This window comes from Barbatula barbatula, assembly GCF_947034865.1.
Source record: "Barbatula barbatula genome assembly, chromosome: 1".
Classification (NCBI taxonomy): Eukaryota; Metazoa; Chordata; class Actinopteri; order Cypriniformes; family Nemacheilidae; genus Barbatula; species Barbatula barbatula.
This window is the reverse complement of record NC_136766.1, coordinates 25,925,276-25,939,906: the sequence shown is the minus strand read 5'-3', so window position 1 is coordinate 25,939,906 and position 14,631 is coordinate 25,925,276. Positions and strand designations below refer to the sequence as shown.

The 14,631-nt window shown below is 39.5% G+C and overlaps 1 protein-coding gene across 1 annotated transcript in view; it reads left to right on the top strand.

Moving 5' to 3' along the window:
* The window catches only part of dnah2 (dynein, axonemal, heavy chain 2), a gene marked incomplete at its 3' end in the record, with an annotated part of 134,062 nt that overhangs the window by 62,725 nt on the left and 56,706 nt on the right, over window positions 1-14,631 (top strand). The window contains exons 26-32 of the mRNA XM_079449974.1: window positions 9,575-9,755; window positions 10,272-10,410; window positions 11,919-12,136; window positions 12,237-12,338; window positions 12,999-13,124; window positions 13,205-13,315; window positions 13,893-14,081. Coding sequence (XP_079306100.1) covers window positions 9,575-9,755; window positions 10,272-10,410; window positions 11,919-12,136; window positions 12,237-12,338; window positions 12,999-13,124; window positions 13,205-13,315; window positions 13,893-14,081 — 1,066 coding nt within the window. The remainder of the gene's footprint in view (window positions 1-9,574; window positions 9,756-10,271; window positions 10,411-11,918; window positions 12,137-12,236; window positions 12,339-12,998; window positions 13,125-13,204; window positions 13,316-13,892; window positions 14,082-14,631) is intronic.

Sequence of the window (14,631 nt, the reverse complement as noted above, 5' to 3'; positions counted from 1 at the left end):
TGTGTGACTCAACCGCAAACTCACACCTCAAAGAAAATAACTTGTGTGAGCTGCCTAGCTGCACAGCATTTTTGGACATTAGGGGTGCATGCAGAGTCACAATTGCAGAGTCGAACGTGCCTATCTTGAACAAAACCGCTGTCTAGATAGGCAGCCGTCTAGTTTTGAACCATGCTGTCTAGGTAGGTGGCTCAGTAGGTTTTGACACGCGGTACATCTGTCGAGTACTTTTAAGCAGTGGCTTCTCAGAATCCGGATCTGGAAAGAGATGTATTCATACACAGGCCAAAGGACTTATCAATGCTAAGGCACCTTGAGCTCTCACACAAACATAATTACTATCAATCTCCCTATAGAGCAGAGCTCAGAACGGCTGCTTTAAGCCTTCTGGGCAAACAAGTCAAGGGTCCAATAAAGAATGTAAACTGACTGTCTAGGAATGAATACATTCTCGAGGGGAAAGTCATTCCTGTGTTTAGATGATGCTGCTACTCTTTTCGGGTTTGATTGAGACCATCCGGGAGTTTCACAAAGTGTGCAACGCTTACAATTGTACAGACGAACCGAGAGCAGATAAGAACTGGAGAGCACGCTTTGTGAATGTGGCAGCCGCACAAAAGCTCTAATCTAATAGAATCATTTCTTCTTCCCAAGGGCTGAAACTTTTCAGAAAATTCCTTCATGCCTGTTCGTATTTTCTGTATTTGTGTTTATGTGTGTTTAGCTCGAATGAATCACAAATGGGTCAAAAGCATTGTTGGTGTCGTGTGTGAAGGTCTTGACCAGTCAAATGTAAGACATTTTTAATTATAAAAGTAGTTGTCATTTTTTTTAGGTTCTTTTAGTTTTTGGGGAAGTTTTTTTTTAAACCAATTGTGTGCAATAGCAACACCGTGATAAGGACTAGGTTTAGGTGTTATAGATCACTCCAGGTAACTTAAACCAGTGGTTCTCAATCTTTTTCATTGTAAGGCCCCCTTTGTGAAGAATGTATCGCTTTGTGGCCATCCCAAATAAAGACTTTGAATATTTAACTTAGAATTTTTATTAAACCAAAAACACATTCAGTTATAAAATTCTTAAACATCAATCAAACATCAATTTGTGATTAAAAACAAGGTAGTAAGGAACCTAAATACAGTCAGTTTAATATGTTGTAGTGCTGGTTAAGCTGACAAAGCATTGAAAATAACGTCACCTTTGAATTAAAAGGTTCTGATATTTGACAAAATTGAGTTATTTACATATTCATATATTGTGAAAACTTATTTATAGTATGTAATGTTTTTCTTTACATTGTGTACAAAAAGGTTTTATCTACAAAGTAAAATGTAAAAAACAAAAACTGCTCAGAGTGCAGATAGAATCTTATAATTCCAAGGTGGCAATCATTCTAAAATATATATTCAAAAAGTTCAAATATGTGATGTGACCTGTGATCTTAAGACAGATTACAACACGTATATACAGTATATGATGTTGCACATAGGCTGTTGGGTCAAATATGGACATTTTTGGTCAATTTAAAACATTACTTAAAAAAAACTTTATTTAACAATTTCCTGGCTCCTGCATCCGCCCCATGAGCCTGGTCACGTGGTCTTCCAGAGGCGCATAGGACACTGAAGCGAAAGTTGTTAAATAAGTTGTTATTTTTGATTGTTTACGCCCAAAAAGTATACTTGTCACTTTATACAGTTATGGCTAAACCACTGGAGTATCATAGACTATTTGAACTATGTCTTTATTCACTCGATTTGCACTTTTGAATGGTTACCGGGTACAGAAAGCTCCCGGACCTTAACCGGAAAACCATCTTAATTTGTGTTTCGAAGATGAATGGAGGTCCTTGGGTTGTCGAACGACTTGAGGGTAATTTGCAATTGCATTTTTGGCAGAGTATTCCCTTTAACACAACGGTTGGGTCTGTGCCTTTCTGACCCAACTATGGGTTGAAAACAACCTAGTTTTTAGATCAGACTTTGCATCACACCAGACATCTCTGAGAAAGCTATAACTGTGCTTCCTAGCGCGCCTTTGATGCCCAAAAAAAGAAGTCTAGGTAGGCAACTCCCTCGGTATCATTGAAATGCGGCCAGTGTGTGATTGTGTATATATTTAGAAATGCATGCGTAGTGCACTAATATGTAGAGTCATGCAGACTGCGGCTCTCCTTGCCGGAGCTGTCATTTTCATCAGTGTCTCACACAAACCTGTGAGCGAGAGACAAAGAAGGAGAATCACAGGGGGGTGGTTTCTGGCTGACAGGTAGGCACGGGGAGAATAAGAAAGAGGACGTATATATAGAAGAGGCTGGGGGCTCATGCTGAGAAAGGGTCTCACTAACACAGCAATCTTACCTAGAAGCTCAGATCCTTCCTCTCTCTCTCGCTCTCTCTCTCTCCTCCCTCTTAAGCACCCGCTTTGCGGTTTGTTCCTGTCACTATTGCAACAAAAGCTGGACATATGCTTTACTTCTCTCACACTCCTCTCTATTTCTTTTGGTTTTTTTTGGGATAGACGCCACATCATACTGTGTGTTTAGTATTCAGCGGTGGGTTGTATACAGGGGACAGAATCAATTCCAAATTACTCAGGCTCTCAAGAACGGACAGCCCCGTCCACAAGGAGAAAAGATGATTAATGATGATAGTATTCATTATGGAAGCTGAAGTGTTCGCACACCCAGATGGGCTGTGTGTGCATTGATGGACCTGCAGTGAAGAGGTTTGCTGTTTGCCGCCTTGTACTTATAATTGAGCCTTTCCACACATTTAGCATGTCGGTGTGCAGATCACCTGGAATTTATAAATACATGCGTAGAAAAAGGAACTACGGGACGGTTCTGCAGAATATGCAGTTGAACTGTCCCGGACAAGGGCTCAACTGACCGACGGACTTTGGAAACGTATCTAGCGAGCGGAGCCAGCCGGTGAATCGGGCTTTAATGACGCGGGACAAACCGCACGTGCAAACACTTTTAACATATGCTGCTTCCTGTAATTAAATTAAACTCATAAGCTTTTCTTATAAATGCAGTATTTTATTTACAGTTTGCTGCGGTGCACATTTCTGCCCGAGTCTTGTACATATGCTGCTGTTTGACGCAAATAACGGGACATTCGCACACACACACAGCTGCAGTCGAATGCTCCCAGCCCAACTTTTTGTTGATGATTTATTCTGAGGGGTCGTGTCCTCTGCTATTTGCTGTTAGTACATTATAAGTGTGTGTACTTGTGTGTGCCCTAACTAGGCAGCATTTCTAGTAACTTTGAACGAATAAGCATGCCTCGGATGCCCAAACTTGCTGCGTTGGTACACAGCTCACTGGGTCTTGTCATCCACAGTGCCTCACTCACTAAGCGATGAGCAAACCCCCACGTTCTCACACATACATGGTCGTGCGACACGCTCTCTAAACGATTAGCATGTCTTTAGGGCTTTCAGACTCAGTGGCCCAGGGTAGTACAACACTGCCACCTAGTGTGTGTGTACAAGTTCAAACATGTGCATTTAGACCTCTGTGTACAGTATACACGTGTGTATGTTGCATGATGAGTCGGAGGAAACGGGAATGCTCGGACCATCTGCTGCACATTAGAAAGAGACCTACAGTCCAATTCAATTAACATCCACAGTCAAGCCCTCTGATTGGACTTAAAGAGAGAGAGAGAAAGAGAGATGGGAAGAGAGATAAAGGGCATTGCAGGCATTACTGCCCTGCATTAAATATGAGTTTTAGTATTCTCGGATGAACTCTCCGTCTAACGGTGGAGCGAATGGAGAAGTCATGGATAACACGCGCACACAAACTGTAGAGTCATTGAAAGAGGTTATTGAATTATGTTTATTATGAAAAATTGAGAGAGAATATTATTGATTTACACAGGGCAGGGCCGGAGGGCCAGTCTTCTGCAGATTCATCCCTATTCAGAGACACCCGAACAAGCTAATCTAGAGTCGTGATCGAAATCGTGTGGCAGTTTGTAATGTATTTTATTAAGTGCTTATCGACCGTCGATGCAGTGTGTATGATTAGTGCAATATATGTGTGTAGCATGAATTCATACCACATCTGCTTTGGCATGTGACCCATATGTTCATTGACCCACGAAGAACAACAACAACCACAGAAATAATTTAATCAGGTACCAAATGGAACAATTTTATTTTATGCTTTTTTTATTTCTCTTCTTGAGTTTTCCGGCTTCTCCGCTTTGATGGGTTTATGAGATGGAAAGTGTCCACTCGAGTATTTTTCAGCTCCTGTTTTTTTTGATACTGAGGATTCAGGCAGACCTCTTATTTGAGGTTTGATTTGACCATACTAGTAGGGAAGCAGGGAGGTTAAAAGGGCCATTTCATGAAAATCTGAATTCTTCCATGTTTAAGTGCTGTAATCGGGTCTCTGGTGCATCTGCCAACTCAGAAAACGTGAAGAATGACAACCCAGTAACTTTTTTTATGTGAGCATATTTCTAGAAGCCTGTGAGAAAACGAGCCGTTCAGATTTCGCTCTCTTTCTGACGTAGGTAGCCATTCTTATGTCTTTTTCCCGCTGCCGCCATTTTATCTTGACTACCATGGTATGAAAAATGACACTGGTAGCCAAAAGTGCCCCAGAAGTGTTTGAGGTCTCACATTCTTCAAAATATTTTATTTTGTGTTCAATAGAACGAATAAATGGATAAGCAGTTTTCCTACTACAGTAGTCAATGGGGTTTAAGAACTGTTTGGTTACAAGCATTCTTCCAAATATCTTTCTCTAAGTTCATCAGAACAAAGACATTTATACAGATTTGGAACAACTAGAAGGTGAACAAATGGCAGAATTTTCATTTTTGGGGAACTGTCCCTTTAAGAGATTGGCGTTGGAACAAAATTTGGTTGGTGAAATTCTTGGACGAGAGTTGAATAGCTCTGTCATAGAGAAATTTGGAAATGTATATAAATAAAAACAGATGCCAGAGGAAATATCTAGTTGTTGGTGTTCCTTAGATCAAGAGCTGTTATACTCCTTTCTTTATTGCCAGTGCTTGACTGTTGATCATCATTTTTCAGTTGATGGTATCGAAGGGGGGGCAGATAATCGATGTAATGCCAGATTTCATTAAAATGAAATAAGAGGTTTTCAAACTTATTCAAGCAGCAACCCATTTTTCTGTTTTTGAAATGATTTGCTTTTCCCACCCACGTCCCCGAGTAATAAATGTGTAAAACTAAACAGTAGGATCTCAAAACCATAATTAACTAGAAAAGTTCTTAAGTCACAAAGTATTGAAGTGTTGAATTCATTTTGGGTAACATCATTGTTTACATCATAGTTAAAGGGATACGTCACACAAAAAATTTTGTCATCATTTGCTCATGGTTGCTTCAAACCTGTATCATTTTATTGTTACACTGAACACAAAAGAATAGATTTGGAAGAATGTTTGTAGCCAAACAGTTCTGGGGCACCATTGACTACAATAGTTGGAAACTGCTATGGTAGTCACTGGTGTCCGAGAACTCTTTGCTTTCCTACATTCTCCGTGTATTTCACAGAACAAAGAAATATATACAGATTTAAAACAACTTGGTGAGTAAGTGATGACGGAAATGTATTTTTTGGTATACTGTTTCTTTAATGCATTAGCGTGAAATAACAATAAACAATACTTCTAGAGCATTTATTAATCTTTATCTTAATCTTCATATTCGTTTTAGCAATGAATACACTTTAACAATCAAAAGCTGTCATTGTTAACATTAGTGAATGCACCATGAACTAACATGAATAATTGTATACAATTTGCATTAACTAACATTAACAAAGTTTAATAAACTCAGAAAACTTTATTGCTCATTGTTAGAAGTAGTTAATGCATTTATTAATTTGAACTAATGTACATTATTGAAAAGTACAACCAAATTTGGTCAAAACAAATCATCAGGCACCCCAGCTTTGCCCTCATTGTTTGTTCTCCTGTTTAATGAGAGGGCTTGACTTGTGTGCTGTGTAGATTTATGAGGTTAAAGTGAGCATTCTTCCTCATGTCAAGCCTGGAATGTTTTTAGGTCTTGATTAAAACAAGAGCACCGGAAACAAAACTGCACGCTTGCAAAAGACGAAATGCCAGTTAAAGTACACTTGGAGACATTCCTGCATATTCACTTTTGCATCCAGCTCATGTTAGAGCTAGATTTGGGTAACTATGCTTTTAACCAAATGCAAGGGTCTGGTCCTCAACTTACCACACTCAGGCTCCTCATTTAGACAATAAATGGTGATGTAAAATGGTTATTTTAGCCCACATTTTAACATCATATGTGACATAATCTAAAAAGGGTAACACTTTAGTATAGGGGCCAATTCTCACTGTTCACAAGTTGATTATTAGTATGCATATTATTACAATATTGGATGTTTATTAGTACTTTTAAAGCACATATTCGACCATATTTTACATCCCCAATACCATAATCTAACAACTATCATACTAACTATTAATAAGAACCAAATTAGGAGATTATTGAGGCAAAGTCGTAGTTAATAGTTACAAGCGAGAATTGGACCCTATGTAATACTATGTAATATACAGAACCTGTAGCTGTACAACTTAAAGATTCTTGGGAAAAGACTATACAAAATCTCGACTTTAAGTTTGAGAACTTGTTAATTTAATAATGATAAATGAAACATGCACCAAGATTAAATTACTATCAAACTCATTTTATTCATTCAAACCTAGAAAAACTGAAAATAGTCATTTCTGAATTGGCAAGATTTTGAACGGTGACACAATCGAATGACAGCCTGGCCAATATATCGGTCAGTAGTCATTACTGTACGTCTCGTCCTGTGTAGAGACACACCCATGTTATCCTGTCGCAGTTTCATTCCTTGCTCTCACCTGCTACTCCTCTGAGATCAGAGCCTGCAGTGAACACGTGCACACGCACACACAGACACACACGCACACATACTGCGGTTAGATGATGTGATGAGAGTGATGAATATGACAGATCATGAGCTCCAGTAGTGTATGAATCAGAGAAAAAGAAAAAAACGAGAGGAAGAAAATATGCTACCACTCCATCCTGCGCCTTGCCAACTGCAAATGTGCATGTGTGAATTCAGAATAAGAAAATGAGAGAGCACAGGAGATTTGAGCATACAGTCTGCGTGGAATATGTGCTCACTTATAGCAGAGGTGATCATTTCCAGCCATTCTGTGTGTGTGTGTGTGTGTGTGTGTGCATGTGTGCGCGCGCACGTGTGTGTGCGGGTGTCCATGTGTGTGAGAGAGAGAGATGGCAGCCAATCTGTTGGCTTTTCTGTTGGTTTGCTTATGTTTTTTAAGCTTTCTTTGATGATCGTGGTTTAAAACTTTCTCAGGAGATGATCTTGGCACTAGAACCCAAAGCCATTGCTCTTTTTCTCTTCTCATGGGCTATTAAATCTGATAAATATAACACTGTGCTCTGCCAAAAAAAGGAAATTCTGATCTATTTAACATAGTTTATTCATTCTCTAGTGTATTTTTATTTTTACAATTTCTTCGTAAATTTGGTAGATTAACAAAAAAGTTTATTATAGCTCTGGTTTCAATTCTAATAGTCTGTATCAAAGTAGTTAAGTCAAACATTGACATGATAAAATATTATACAACGTCATTCTAATTTTAAGAATTCTCTATAGACGGTTTCAGTGGCAACAACATAAACAAACGTTATGTTGGCCAAACTTATCTGGTAGACTTCTGCAAAGAATCAGTAACTGTTGAGTAGTTTTAATTTAATAAAATTAATATACAATACATTATAAATATAAATTTAAATTAAAATGAATGTAAATTGAATATAAAATAGATTGTTATACTGTATTATAACCAAACACAGATCGAGGTTGACTTGATAAAAACCAGATAAAAACCCATAAAAGGAAATAAAAAATACTATTTACCACAAAGCAGAAAAACACATTCTCAAACACTCAAACATAGCGAAACAAATTCTGTAAATAAATACTCTAAGCATGTATAACTCGATAAAAATTTTTTAGCATTAAAATAAGCATGGTTCATTCTTATAGCGGTTAGTTGTGTATTATTTTTATCAGTAATTCTTATTTATCCACAGGAAATGGCTACAACATCTGTTGTAGAACGACTTGAGATTTCATAGGTGCGTTCATGTGTGTGTTGCGAAAGAGTATGACCTGCCACGTGAGCATGGTCAAGAATGTTGTGAAGCTAATACAAAGTCCCCATCGTGATAGAAAAACGGACATGCGTGTGCTTATTGAGAGGATCTTGTTCTGGAAAATACTCATGATAAGGAATTATGATTTTAGTTACACAAGCGGAGACGCACACTTCCCCCATAAGCGCTCTCAGACGTTCCTCATTACGGCTGTTTGTGTAAAAGTCCTTCACTCCTCGGGCTGTAGTTCAGTGATGTGTGTAGAATGCTGTATGTGTTCGTCATGTTGCCTAAACTCAAAAACAGACAGTGTTTGGCGGTAGATGCCGCAGGCGAGAGATTGTGCCTTTTTCATGCTGTCGCTCTGGAGGTCAGGTGGCCCGCGACTGTCACTCACCCTCTCTCGTTCCCTCTGTAATTCCCCTTTCCCCCATTCCTCATTTCAAAGCCTCTGTTCCTCATTTTTCACCTTTTTTTTCACTGATGCACTAAAACGAATACTTGTTCCTTCCCATAAACCCCCTTCTCCTCTGCCCAGAGGATGAAGATGCGGTTTTAACTCTCTCTCTCTTTCTCTCTCTCAGTAGCACTCATGTCCTTCACAAACCAAATTGACATTGCTGTCCTGGAGGTGCACATTGTGGGGCATGTTTGTGTCGTTATGAGTGTGTGCGTGCGGGCAATGATACTCCATGGTACAAATGCACACACTCTGCATGCAGGAGCATCGGTTAGAGCTTGGGGAGATGGAGAGGCAGAGACAAACAGAGATAAATGACACACACCTGCGGCTTCAATCTGAAAAATCAAAAGAGATGCGAGTGTGTGTGCCTTTTCGCTTGATGGTGTGTTCGCGTTACTATATTTGAGTGTGTGTGCATGCGTACGTCAGGTGCCGGCAGCCACCGTTCGTTCCCGCAGTGAGGCTATGGCTCCACCGTTGGCATGGAGACGGCTGCGGCAGCGCGTGAGGCTGCTGCCATGGTAACACAGTATGCCAAGGAGGAGGGGGTGGAGAGCCTCTGCTGTTCACTTTGTCCTCTCTTTTGTTTGCTTCATTCTTCCAGCTGTGTGTGTGTGTGTGTGTGTTTAGGTTTGGATATAAGGGTCAAATTTTTTTAAATGTCCTTAAAAATATAGTCTAAAATGAACTTTTTCTGTATGTTAAAGACTCATAAATTGAGTTTTGTTTAAAAAAATGTCAACAGGTTCTGTAACTGTTACTGTAGGTTCAGGAGGAGGGTCTGGTAAATAATGTTACCATATCCTCATCCTTGTTAATATGGCTGTGTATGTGTGAGGCAAATTCATTATAACGTTTGAGCTATTCAAATGACCCTCATTTATTACTTCTTTTATAAATGTGTTGCTTGTGTGTACACAGCGGAACAGAGGAAGTGTTCCAGGCTCTGGAGGATAACCAGGTGACCCTATCTGTAATGAAAGCGTCCCGTTTTGTCAAAGCATTTGAAAAGGAAGTTGACCACTGGGAACGCTGTCTGTCTCTTGTGCTGGAAGTCATTGAAATGATCCTCACTGTACAAAGACAGTGGATGTATCTGGAGGTAAACACATACACACACACACACACACACACACACACACACACACACACATCATTTACGTGGTCTGTAAACGAACTCACACTTCCTACAGTTTTACACAGTACATTATTCACGCTCGAATATTCTTTGAAAGGTCTTGGTTACATTATCCAGGCAAATATCCACACACACACATCCTCAAAAACTCTCTAAACACTTCTAACCGGCCGGAGATTTCCTTTAATAAACGCAATACCACACATCTGATCAGAGAGGTCAGAGGTTTAGCAACTATGTGCTGTATGCCACTATGCGATGTTCAAACACACCGTGAGAGCTTAGCATTTCACACATTTGCACTGCTGAGATCGGAGTCACACATCTGTTTTCTTGTCGCTGATGAGGAGAGTAAACAGTGGCTGTCAGACTGTATTTCCTGTGTGTACAAGTGTTTGTAAACACACCTGTGATGGCTCCAAACAAAGCACCAAACGGTTTTATCTTTCCTTCTGTTTTTTATGTCTTTCTTTCCTTCAGAACATATTTCAGGCAGAGGACATTCGTAAGCAGTTGCCTCGTGAGACCGCCGAATTTGATGACGTCAACTCCAGTTGGATGAAGATCATGGAGCACCTCAAAAAGGACAGAAACGCTTTGAATGGAACACACCGCCCAGGTAATGAAGAGCACCTTCAAGGGTTGCGACAGAGTCTTCATTGAAGCTGGTCGGGTCTCACTCAGTAGCCATATATCGAAGACATGAAATCTTTTCCTTTAAAGTGGACATAAGACACCCAGTTTCTAACAATCTCATGTTAATCTTGAGTACCCATAAAGCAGGGGTTGTCAACCTTTTTGAACCCAAGGTCCTCCATTGTATTCAACAATATTGAAAGAGCCCCCTCCTGCTTACAAAAACTCATAATTGTGACTCTAAATATATAAAACGTTGTATTTGTAAGTAATATGCTATGGTAAGGCCTTCATTTGGACAAATTTAAAGGGGCTTTTCTCAATATTTTGATTTTTTGCACCCTCAGAATCCATATTTGTATCTAGGCCAAATATCGTCTTATCCTAACAAACCATACATCATTGTAAAGCTTATTTATTCAGTTTTCTGATGATTTAAAATCCTTTAGACTAGTTATGTTGGCCTTCTCTACACAATGAAGTATTTTAGACCTTAACATTCACTTGAAAACTATTGAGTCATCATCAAAATGACCAAATAATAAGAAATAATAAGTTTTTTAAAGGTATTTGCATGCTTATTTTGTGCTCATAGTTTTAAATTATTCTGAGGCCCCCCTGGAAGTCAGCTAGGGTCACCTTGTGGGCCACGCAACATGCCCCCCCCACTGTGAGAACTCCTACTGTAGAGTAGTAGTGCATCCTTCCTATCTACGAAGAGTTTATTAAGATTTATAAAAGACAGATGCTACTGTAAGCTCCTGGAGGCGTGAAGTGGGAGGAGCTAAAGCATGAGCACACAATACATCATCATGGCTTTATTCACTCACCTTTATTGCTGGGACCGCTCCACCTTTTAGTGACAAAGAATCTGCAAATCTAAAGTCAAACTATGCCTTGTTTACAAAACAAAATGACACATTTCTTTGTCCAATATTTATTCTTTTAGATTTTTAAATGTATAGTTTTATGACCCTGACATGTCCTTGATGAGTGTTATGAGATTCATCCAGTTCTTTTCTAGTCATGCAAGTACATTTACATTTATGCATTTGGCAGACGCTATTATCCAAAGCGACTTACATTGCATTGCACTATGCATTTCTTTATGATTATTTGCAATTCCCTGGGATAGAACGCATGACCTTGCCGTTGCTAGCACCATGCTCTAACCACTGAGCCCAGGGAAAGTACAACCAGAAATTATGCTCAAGTTTCAGCTAATGATCATGCACATTGTAGAGCATTGAACATTGAGCCCACCAGGCGATGCCTTTACCAATAACACAACCGTCTCTTTTAATTGAAAGGTGGAATTTTCTCTTCAACAGCTACCGCATTCAGTGTTACGATTTTTCGCATTGATTTTTCTACATGTGGTCTGTCTCTTCCTCCTTATACTGATTTATTTGATTAAAACAATGACTTCTTTAAAGTAGAGTCAATTACACGTCTCTCATGCTCTCTCTCTCTTTATTACTCTTTCCTCAGGTCTTTTAGAAAAGCTCTCAGACATGAACAGTAAGTTAGAGGAGATTCAGAAGTCCCTGGACATGTACCTCGAGACCAAAAGGCAGATCTTTCCCCGTTTCTACTTCTTGTCTAACGATGACCTGCTGGAGATCCTGGGCCAGTCACGCAATCCTGAAGCCGTGCAGCCGCACCTCAAGAAGTGCTTTGACAACATCAAGAGTCTCCGCATCAACAAGGTGCACACACGTACACGTTCACACAAACTCACAAATACAAAAATGTGCAGTATGTGATCAAATAGATGCCATCAGTTTTAATGCATTGTAATGTGTGTAGACTGGGATCAACAGTAATAAGTGGGAAGCCGGTGGAATGCTCTCAGCCGATGGAGAGTTGGTGGACTTCACTCATCCTGTTCTTCTAGAGGGGCCGGTAGAGGTGTGCTTCCAACATACAGTCCATAAAAAAATACAATCAACAGAACATTTACACTGAATCGAAATGAAAATATGTGTGAAATATGTGAAATTAAAAACTGTGAAGTGCTTCCAATATAGTGTTGTTAACGGTACGTTGACATGAATATCTACTGTAGAAATCGTGTCGGTTGTAACAAACCCCTGAGCCTGCATATTAAACTTTAACGTGGAACTTTTTCAGATACAGTAGACTTACAATGAAGGAGAGGCTTTCTTGAGCCAGTTAGCATTCGCCTGTAACAACCTGACAACCATCTAACAACCACTCGGAAAACTTGAGCCTCTTTTAAAACCCAACCTTTGCCGTCTCAAGCAACACTGATATGTACATGTTTACATTTAGTCATTTAGCAGACGCTTTTATTCAAAGCGACTTACTGAGAGTTCAGGGAGCAATATGAGGTATGTCATACAGGAGCAATAATACAATAGGTGTTAATACAAAGTTACTAGTTTCAACAAAAGCCAGACCACTACCTGTCGAGAGAAAGAGTTAGTGGGGTTTGTTTTCTTTAAAAGATTTATCCATTGATTCATCCGTTGTCTCTTTTTTTTCTTTAAAAGAAAAGAAATTCTTATTTCAAGTACACTCTCAATCGAGCATTTTATGTGTGTGCAGGCGTGGTTGTGTGATGTTGAGCGGACCATGCGCTGGACTCTAAAGGACTGTCTGAAGAACTGTTGCACGGCTCTTAAGAAGATGGCAGGGAAAAGGGGCAAGTGGGTGCGAGACTGGCCAGGACAGGTAAGTGTGTGTGATTATGAATGTGTCCATGCCTGTATGTGCTTCCAGCAAACCCTCAGCAACATCTCTCCGTTTTAAAGATGTTGATCACTACTAGTCAAATCCAGTGGACTACAGATGTCACCAGAGCTCTCGTGACCAACAAAGAGACAACGGATAAATCTGCTCTCAAATCACTCAAAAAGAAGCAGGTGAGAGGAAGCAAACAGTTCAAGAGTATTCATTCAAGGTTGCTCGTTCAAAGACCAGAAAAATTCTGCCGCCAATTGTGCGCCCATGAATCCAGACCACTTCAGGCCTCACCGTGCTTTCTGGAATGAAAAGGAGTTCACCCAAAAAAGAAAATTCTGTTATTTACTCACCCTCATGTCATGCCTTTATGATTTTCTTTGAACACAAAAGAACATATTTTGAAGAAAGTAGGAATCCGAACAGCAGTGGCTCTCATTCACTTCTATTGTATTGACACAAAACCAATGCAAGTGAATGGAGGCCAGTTAACAACATTCTTCAAAAAATCTTCTTTTGTGTTCTGCAGAAGTAATAAAGTCATACAAGTGTTAAATGAAAAGATGGTAAATGATCACTTTCCTTACATATGCATTCACAGCTCATGTCTTTGTGCTTAAACTGGGTTGTGATTACGGTTGGTTTCGAATGTTTTGACCGTAAAATGGCTCCTTGACAATTGTTTGCTGTTGTGTAACATTGTGTTTTGGCGTGTTGTTTGCTTTTTATTAATGATTGTGTGTGTGGTGTGTTACCCAGGTGTCCATGCTCAATCAGCTCTCTGAAGCCATTCGAGGGAATTTATCCAAGATCCTGCGGTTGAAGATAGTCGCCTTGGTCACCGTGGAGGTCCACGCTCGTGATGTCATCAGCAAACTGGCCAAGTCTGGATGCTGTGACGTCAACGCCTTCGATTGGCTCTGCCAACTCCGCCTATACTGGGACAAGGTTAGAGAGAACTGGATTGAAATACAGATCTGTTAGTATACAGTGTATAAGTTTTGAACTACAATCTGTAGAACGGCAATTTCAATATTGTTGATGTGATATTTTAAGTCAAAATTTTAAATACAAATTCTTAATTACCAATATATATCATCTGTTTATATTTGACTGAATGCTTAATGACAGAGTCCAAACATCAGAAAAACCTCAGTCTATGCAAACTAAAAATGTAAACTTTTTTGCACGTGGCACTGGTGCTAGAGACGTTTAAAGTTTGGTAACAGAAGCCAAACAGTAACCAAAAGAAATGCAAGTACAGTTCATCATGAATAGACAGGTATCTGACAAAAGACATTAATGTTACAAAAAAAATGCAGGTTTTTGAGAGACAGCATTGTAGGATTTTCTCTGAAAAAATACCCAACAAATGGAAACGCTTTTCATGGACCACATAGTGATTTTATTTATTTCTATGCGCGCACATTTATGAGAAATATGGACTGTTATGGATGTGACAATTCCGTTATGGTTGTGACAACTAACCTGGCAATGG